The 8393-nt window shown below is 46.0% G+C and overlaps 1 protein-coding gene across 6 annotated transcripts; it reads right to left on the bottom strand.

Annotated features, from left to right (window-relative positions):
* Positions 1-242: 242 nt before the first annotated feature.
* Positions 243-7521, bottom strand: Rdh16 (retinol dehydrogenase 16). 6 transcript variants are annotated; one of them, XR_006856643.1, is made up of 6 exons: positions 7041-7520; positions 6840-6908; positions 4871-5129; positions 3433-3596; positions 1464-1997; positions 243-720 (listed from the first exon to the last, which is right to left on the bottom strand). XR_006856643.1 is itself a non-coding variant. In XM_046466704.2 (6 exons), exons 1-5 carry the CDS (start codon positions 7351-7353, stop codon positions 1780-1782), a joined length of 1023 nt encoding a protein of 340 aa, XP_046322660.1. In that variant the 5' UTR covers positions 7354-7521; the 3' UTR covers positions 243-1642; positions 1744-1779. The 6 variants fall into 6 exon arrangements, 5 of the variants coding, with proteins under 5 accessions (XP_046322660.1, XP_046322661.1, XP_046322659.1 ...); XM_046466704.2 differs by having other exon boundaries at positions 243-1642; positions 1744-1997; positions 7041-7521; XM_046466705.1 differs by having other exon boundaries at positions 1744-1997; positions 7041-7521.
* Positions 7522-8393: the final 872 nt, after the last annotated feature.

Raw genomic sequence — 8393 nt, 5'->3', positions numbered from 1 at the left:
ATGTGTACACATATGGAGAGGGTTACAAAATTTAGGATGCTTCAGACGAAAGAGTGAGCTCTTGCTCTGCCATTGAGGGGACAACATGGATTGACCATGAGTGAGCTGACATAAGGGGGTTCAGAAACTCAAAGATCCTTGAGGAGGCTTCTTGTTTGTTCATCTTTGTTTCTTCAACATTCAGATGCTGGACCCACACGACAAATTTTTTAAATGAACGGCACTCAAAACATCACATGGCATCCATTAGTATGCAGAATTTTAATATTTTTGTGTATCTGTTGAAAGTAAAAATGAATAGCCCTGCAATGTTAGATATCACTGTTTTCACAATGGACACTGGTCATGTATCCATTTACACTGTGTCCTTGTGTGAACCAATTACACAAGGTTCTCTAAAGGTTCCAAATCCTCTAAGGCAAGAAAACCAAGACACCTGGGGTGATACTATCCAACTCCAACGACTCCTCCCAGGACTCTCCATCACTTTCTGCAAATGCTCTCTCTATTCAGCCCCAACTCCAGAGGACCATCACTATACGGACAACACATAGAGCCGGGTCTTAAGAAGTTGGGGATAATTCAAGGCTTTCTTGTCCAGCATACAGGAGGTGCGAGGTGCTCAGCAAATGTTGAGTAGAAAAGGAAAGACCAGGGTCCAGAAGTGACTCTCACTCCATGCCACCAGAAGGGAGAGGGAGTAGAACAGCAGTGACAGACCTGAGAAATGACAGGACAGAATTGCAGTGAGTTTAAAATCAATGTAGGTCACTGAGGGTCACAGAGAGGTGACTGGTGAGGGGAGGGAAGTTTCAGCTACCCAGGAAAGGGATCTGAGACATGCCAGATCCTCTGAACATCTCCACACTGACCCATCTGCTATCTGATCTTGTGAATCAAGGTATTTGGAAGTCTCAGAAGGGAAACAAGTCCCTCTCACCTCTGTGGCAGAGAGGATAGAGAGGGCAGGGATTATATCACTTCCCTCTTCTGATCCCACCTCAGGTCATTCCTTTCACCCCCTATTCTCCATGAAGGCAACTGACTCTTCCTCCCAGTGGTCCACACCACATTTTTCCTCATGCCCTTAGTTCAAATCACTGGGCATTGGTGAAATTTTTGAATTTTATTCTAAAACAAAACTAATCAAAAGAAAGCCATGGTTTCAAGACAAATAAAAAATTGATTTCTGAGTCCTCTGCCAGGATCTGTATTGAGGACACCTCCTCCCCACCAATGCCTACAGACTTGGCTCCTAAGACTTGAGGGTATAGGTTGGCTGCTTGTTGCCCTCCTAACCCCTCATGAGGTGCACAGATGATATCAGAGGATGAGTGCCCCTGCTTTCTCCAGGCCATTTGCATACTATGTGAGGATATAAACTAGCTAGGGATAATGCATAGCCTGAGGAGAAGGACAGGAGGACAGAAGGCACAGCAGGTGTGAGCTGAGCATCCTCTCACCTGTTTACAACTTTCCCACCTGTGTAGATTCCTCATGGTTGGTCAAAAGGCTTAGAAACTTGAACAGATACCAAAATCAATTGGACATCAATGAGTGCTATGAAGTTCCTATTCCTTAGCAGAATTCCTTGAGTCTTTTCTCCTAATTTACCAGTTGTGAGCGATATCTTAGCAGAATCCTTTGAATGAAGAAAGTAGGATAGATAACGTAGTGACACGACAGCTCCCTCCCTCCGCCCTAGTTTCCTTCCCTTGAAGCATCCACTCCCTCACACAGTACCCAACTTCCCACAACCCATGCACTCCAACGTTGACTTCACAGGGTCTTTTCAGGCTTTGGAGCATTCCAGGAGATTATGGCGTCCACTAGGAAGGTCGGCAGGTAGCTCATGGGGATGTAGAAGAACTTGGCATCCCAGCCAGCTGAATACCGTGTGCGGGGGTAACAGGCAGTCAGTGCATGCTCCATGCAGTTTGTCACCAAGGACAAGTCCTCTGAGTACATGTTATCCAATGATTTAATTTTTTTCATGTCTGTTCAGAACGAGAAATGATCCAAATGTATTTCTACCTCCCAATACTCCTGCTCTGGGATCAAGTTAGGGAGGAAAGCATCTCTAAGAATTCATGCCCTCCCTTTTCCTGTAAGCAGCCTGAGTTGACCTATGAAAATGGTGCTCTACTCTCTTGACTCAGGAAACCCCACAAAATCATGCAAATCAAGAGGTTCAATCTTTGTGTTCACTTTAAGAACATCCATAAAACTATCCAAGCCATCAAGGGTATGCATATCTGAAAAGCCACTAAGCATCTGAAAAATGTCACTTCAAAGAAGCGAGGTGTGACTTCACAACCAGTGTAACTCCGCATCATGTACAACCCCAAGAATGGGAAGTTATACTCCATGTATGTATAATATGTCAAATATGCTCTATGTCATGAACATCTAAAAAGAATAAATGAAGAAAAAGAAGGAGAAGGAGAAGAGGAGGGAGAAGGAGGAGGAGGAGAAGAAGAAAAAGAGGAGGAAGCAGCAGCAGCAGCAGCAGCAAGGTGTGCCATTCCAGCATTACAACGGTGACATTGGAAGTGTGCCTCCACCAAAGAGTTGGGCTGGATACAGGGTTGGTGGCCCAAAAAGAGTGCTGAATTTTTGTTGCACATGCTTCAAAATGCAGAGAGGATGCTGAATTTAAAGGCTTAGATGTAGATTCTCTGGTTATTGAACACATTCAGGTGAATGAAACATCCAAGATGCATCACTGTTTCGGAGTTCATAGTCAAATTAGCTCAAATGAGTTCTCCTGCCACATTGAGATAACACTTACTGAAAAGGAACACATTGTTCCTAAACCAGGAGGAGAGGTTGAATGAAAGAAAAAAGATATCCCAGAAGAAACTGAAGAAACAAAAAGTATGGCATTGGAATAAATTCAACATAAAATAAATGCAAATAATAGCGGGGGTGGCGGGGCAAAGGAATTCCTGCTGTCCATCTACAGCAGCCATGCCCCAAATCTAATCTGTCCCAGGTCCTAGGAGGTGCCATACAACCTAGCCTCAAGGAACAGCTGCTCCCCACTAAACCACCCCTACCTCTGTTTCTGGGAATATCTGGGCACATTAACTGAAGGTCTCTCCCAAAACTAGAAATAAATCCAAGCATGTGGAAGGCAGCTGTCTCTCATGCCAGCTGACCATGAGTACAATAGTGTCTTTTCTCTCTGGTTTTACTTTTGTCCTTGTGAAAATGAGGCTTTTAGATGAAACAGTGTCCCACGTTTTAATAAGCCAGGGCCCCTCCTAAAGTGACCAGTTGCCCATGCAGCACCAATGGTATGGGATTAACCATCTCACTTTGCTTGGAGACAGACCTGATACATGGGAGGCACTGATGGTAGTAGACTAAGGATTCAAGAAGAGGGTTTGCGTCTCTCCCCACCTATTAATGAGTACAGAGCTTACTCACAGGATGCCAGAAACTTCTCTCCATAGGTCTCTTTGACCTCTGAGCTGGCCTGGTTCCATTGATTCTTTAGGGTCTGTGAGAATCTCTCAAGAGGTAAAATGTTGGTTCTGAAGAAACCAGGCTCAATTATAGCTACCTTCACCCCAAAATAAAAGAGGTCTCTCCTGCAAGGAAGAAAATCAGAGGGCAAGGATGTCAGAGGCCTCACAAGACAAAACTCAAACAATAAATAATTATACTCCAATGTAAGATTGGGTGAAAGAAATTTAAAAACTTGGTATATAGTATATATAACACCTGAGGCTAAAAATTGTGATGTTGGCATTGCCTTCCTATATTTGAATATTATTCAAGACTTTTGCATATACCAGCTTTATTGCTCTAAATACTGCCTATTCTGTTTTAAGGCAACAATTAAGAGTAATCTCCTGCCAGTTCCCTCACATCCAATGAATTATAAGTCTTTGTCCCCCTTGTCATCTCTTCTGTACTCCTCAGACCCCTCTTCTCCCCTCTCCTACCCCTGGAAGCTTCCCAGCCATCTCCCACCTGGAACCTTGCAACTGTCTTCTAGGGAGCATCTCTGCCTTCAGTCTCAGCTCCCCCCACTTGGGGCCACCCTTCACACTGCAGTCAGCAGGGTCCCTGGATGCCGACTGGCCCAAGTGGCTCCCCTACTGTAATCCCTCCAAGGTGTTGCATTGCCCACAGTACACACCTGTCCAGACCCCCAGGTCCTCTATAAACCCACTGTGCTTCCCTGCCTAGCCGTGCTAATGCCAGACCCAGTCTTGTCTTTCTTCCCCAGGAGGACCCCTTCACTTAGAAGGAGTCAGCTAATGCTCACACTGGGCCTGTCTGATGAGGTTTTCCCACCTGGGAAGCCCTCCTACTCTTCATTATGGATCTTCAACCCTCAGCTAAGACCCCTTCTATAGGAACCTCCACAAATCTGGTGGCGGCCATGGTTAGTGTGGCTGATTTAGTCACAACTGCTCTGAGGGATGGTAATGATGGAGTATCTTCTCTCCCCCTCTGTCCCAGCTATCAGAGATTCTAGGTCAGGAAAAAAACCTTACTGTTGTGGTAGGATTCAGTTATTATGCACTTGGACAAGAGCCCCCACAAATACCCCTTGAATAGACTAAGATGCTGACCCACCTCACTATAAGAACTCCCTGATATTGAATATAATAGTGGTCATGTCTGCGCTATAGACCAAATTATCCTAGTTCCAATTCTGCCTCAGAGACTTTCTGCCTGTGGACCCTCCTCCATGGTAAGATGTGTTTAACTTCACTGAGGCCTAAAGCCTTGCCCTTTACCCAAGACATGGAATGGTGTCTCCCAGTTCAGATGGCCTAAATTCAGAAGGCAGAAAGTGAGAGAGTCACAAAAACCAGAGAGGGAGGGTTCTCCAAGATGGGGACTCCAATACCTGAGGCTGTCAGAGAAGGCCTCTACGCCGTATTTGGAGATGCAGTAGCCGCCACCACAGAGTGACAACCGGCCCAGGATACTGGCGACATTGACCACGCGGCCCCTCGCTTTCCTCACTAAGGGTAGCAGGCTCAAAGTCACCTCGATCACTCCCAACAGGTTCACCTCCATTACTCTCACAAAGTCCTGTTTGGTCAGCCACTCATTGGCAGCAGTGGGTATGATGATGCCGGCATTATTCACCAGGCCCCAGAGCCCTGGGGATAGCGGGAAGACGAGAGAACCACACTGTATTTTCCCTGTGTGGTGCAGACACAGTTGTGGCTCAAGTTCACACTGTAGCAGACAGAGAGCTCTGACAGGCGTGGTCAGGGAGAGGTGGGGCAAGCCACAACTGCTGGGGTGGGGCTGCAGAAGCTAGGAGCCACTAGGCGATAGAACTGATGCCCTTCCTCCTCCTTCTGTGATTCTTCCCCAGCTCCCTGCAGTTGCTTCCTATTTGATGATTGCAAAAAGGGATGTGGAAGAAGTCCCGTGCATCCATCACTCTGGAAACACAGAAACTACATCTGACCTCTTAAAATTATTGGCATCCTTACAGACATTTTATTCTCTTACCTACATTTTCTATCTTCTGGGCAGCTTAAATTAAATGCTCCCCCAGGATCTATGGGTCAAGAAAGACAGGAAAGGAGAGGGAGGGGAGAAATGGGAAGAGAGGATGCAGAGGAAAAGGTGAAAGGGAAAAGGAAGAAAATGCAAAACTAATAACTTGGTAGAATTTGGTTGAGAAACAAAGAATTGAAGTCCTAGTTGGGGGATAATTTGGAAAACAGTTGGTGTGTTTGTTCTCAGGAAGCTGACTTTGAACCCTCCTGCATTGATATTGAGCAACTTTCCTGGGGAAATGCTTGTGAAACCCACAGGGCAGCTTTGGGAGGAGATGAGGCTGCCCCACCCTACCTACAGCACCCAAGTCCCACCCTCTGCCCCAGAAAAATCACACCCTCTCTTCCCACTCACCCAGAAGGCCACCCTCACTCCTCCCCAGTCCCCAGTTCACTACTCTTCAGGTTAACTACTCCCAAAGACCCCAACCTCATCTCTAGGATCAAACGGCATTTACTACAGATCGCCTGCAGCATGAGCAGGAATCTGTCAATTTAGGGCAAGTGGTGGTGCCTGTTGATCTGGAAAACTTGGCGGGGGAGCCGTGTCCCTCCTCAATCCTTCCTTGCCCTTGTGGGAATGCATAATCTTTTATCAAGATATTTCATTCCTAAGAACCCAAGGATATAAATTTTAAAAAATTTACTGACAGCATTTATGACAAAGCAATTTCAACATACCACCCTGAGCTATGTTCCAATAAGTGGGGCGGTGTCAAAGGATACCATGTTTCAAATCATTAAATATAACCATTTGAAGAAATTTTTCAGTAAGTGGTAAACTACTCATCTTTTTTAAGTGAAAAATACAATCTCATATGTTTAAAAATGTCGAAAGTATTTATCTCTAGGTGGTGAGATTATAGATTAATTTTGTTGTGGTTTTATGCATTCTAGTACTTCCGGCAATATTTTATTTTGCACTGACCCTTAGAAAAAAAAGGAAATCAACATTGCTTTCTTCTCCCTAATAATACAGACAAAAGAATGTAGTAAAAGAAAGAAAAAGTTACCCCTTCCTAGTTCATGACTTTTCTGAGCCTGTCCTTTTCCTCACATCCTGCTCTGAACACAGGAATGTCCTCAGCTCTCTAGGTGGAGGAGGATGGATAGCTGATAAGAACAAAATACAGTGCTGATACATGAGCCTGGCTCTTCCTGCACAGGGCTCCAGCCTCCAGCATTCCTATAGAAAGGTACCATCGCCAATCCATATCTAGCCATGCAGCCCCTCGACTTAGACAGGAAGACAGAGGACAGAGAAATTCTCAAGGGCAAATTCTCTTCAAATCCTCTCACCAAGTCTAGAGAATTCCAAGGATGGGATAAGAGGCAGAGACCGGAGATAGAATGGCTCAAGCAGGCATGCTGGGGAGGGAAAGGAAGTAGATATAACTTCAAGTCCCTAAAACACTTGTGGAGCCTCGCCAGGGAGCACCCAGGAAATGTCCCTACACAGAGAAAAGAAACCAGCAGAAACATCAGGAATCTGGGTGGTACCTCTCTCCCCCACATGCTCCTTCACCCACTGGGTGGCTGCAGCAATGCTCTCTGTGTTGGTAACATCCAGGGTCACCGTCTCCAGCCTCTCTGATGTCCGCACCCTCAGCTGTTTGGCCCCCTTCTCTGTCAGACATGCAGCCAGCACCCTCATGCCTTTCATGTCCAGCTGCCTGGCCAGCAGATTCCCGAAGCCCGTGTCACAGCCTGTGATGAAGACATACTTATCTTGGAGGTGGCTCACCACCTGCCTCTCCCTGTACCAGCGCAGAAGGTAGTACAGGCCTACAAGGACCACCAGGGAGAGCCACATCGTTTTGTAGAGGACAGGCACAGATGCTGGGTAAAATAAGTCTGGCTTCTGTTCAGGCAGAGGATGGGAAGAAGTAGAACACAGAGCTGTGGTAGGCAGGACAGCCTCCAGGTGCTTTGGCAGAGAGGCTTTCCTTTTCTCCCTGATCCTGCCCCACCTCTGTGCTCTTTGAACTGCTTTTGCTGATGCTGATATGTAGATGCCTTTGGATATCCAGAGTCCTGTCTCAAAGAAAACATTTCTACTCAGCAACACTTCCCTCACCTGGATTCTTCTCTCCTTCCCAGCGTCCACACAGGAATACACACACACACACACACACCTAACACACATGCCATTCTAATCTAAGTTCCAGGGTTAGAACTGTCTCTGTTTATCTCACACAACAACACCCCTGCACTGTGGACTTTCTGCACATGCAGCCAGCACCCTCAAGCCTTGCATGTCCAGCTGCGTGGTTATTGAGAACCTACTCTTTGAGCTGAGACACATTTACAATGAAATTCCTCTTTGAATGTGAGTTTCCTTATCAGGCTCAGCACCCAGAATCATTCCTCAGAAAACAAAGTCGTGTTCATTCTCTCTAGGACTACAGGAATAGGCAGAAAGAGTGAACAGGAAGAAGTGTCCTCCTGGTATAGCAGTTGTCTGGAAAAAGGGAGTGAGGGACCCCAAACAAGGAGTCTGACCTCAGAGGTCAGGGGGAAGAAAGGGAATGGGGACGGGAACCCCAGCACCAATATTCCCAAAGTTGCTGGGAGGAAGGAATAGAAGGACTTGCACAAAGCAAGTATAACTATAGAAATCAACACCCCCTGAAGATGTCCTTTCTTCAGCTATATGGATTCAGCTTGATATGACTACAGCCATCTTGAATCATAACTACATGACTGCCCCAGAATAAACCCCAGCCAGCTTTCTTTTCTTTTGCATAGTTTCCTGTTAGATGGGAACAATTCAAGTAGGATGTGGGGTTTTACAATCAGACCCTGGAATTGGGGCTATACCTGAATTCTTGATACAAGATTAAAATAAGCTAG

The sequence above is a fragment of the Marmota monax genome, unplaced genomic scaffold (assembly GCF_021218885.2).
Source record: "Marmota monax isolate L192 unplaced genomic scaffold, Marmota_monax_Labrador192_F-V1.1 WCK01_AAM20220418_F8-fsc00151, whole genome shotgun sequence".
In the NCBI taxonomy this organism is placed as follows: Eukaryota; Metazoa; Chordata; class Mammalia; order Rodentia; family Sciuridae; genus Marmota; species Marmota monax.
Note: the sequence above shows the minus strand (reverse complement) of the source record. Positions and strands in the feature narration are given on the sequence as shown.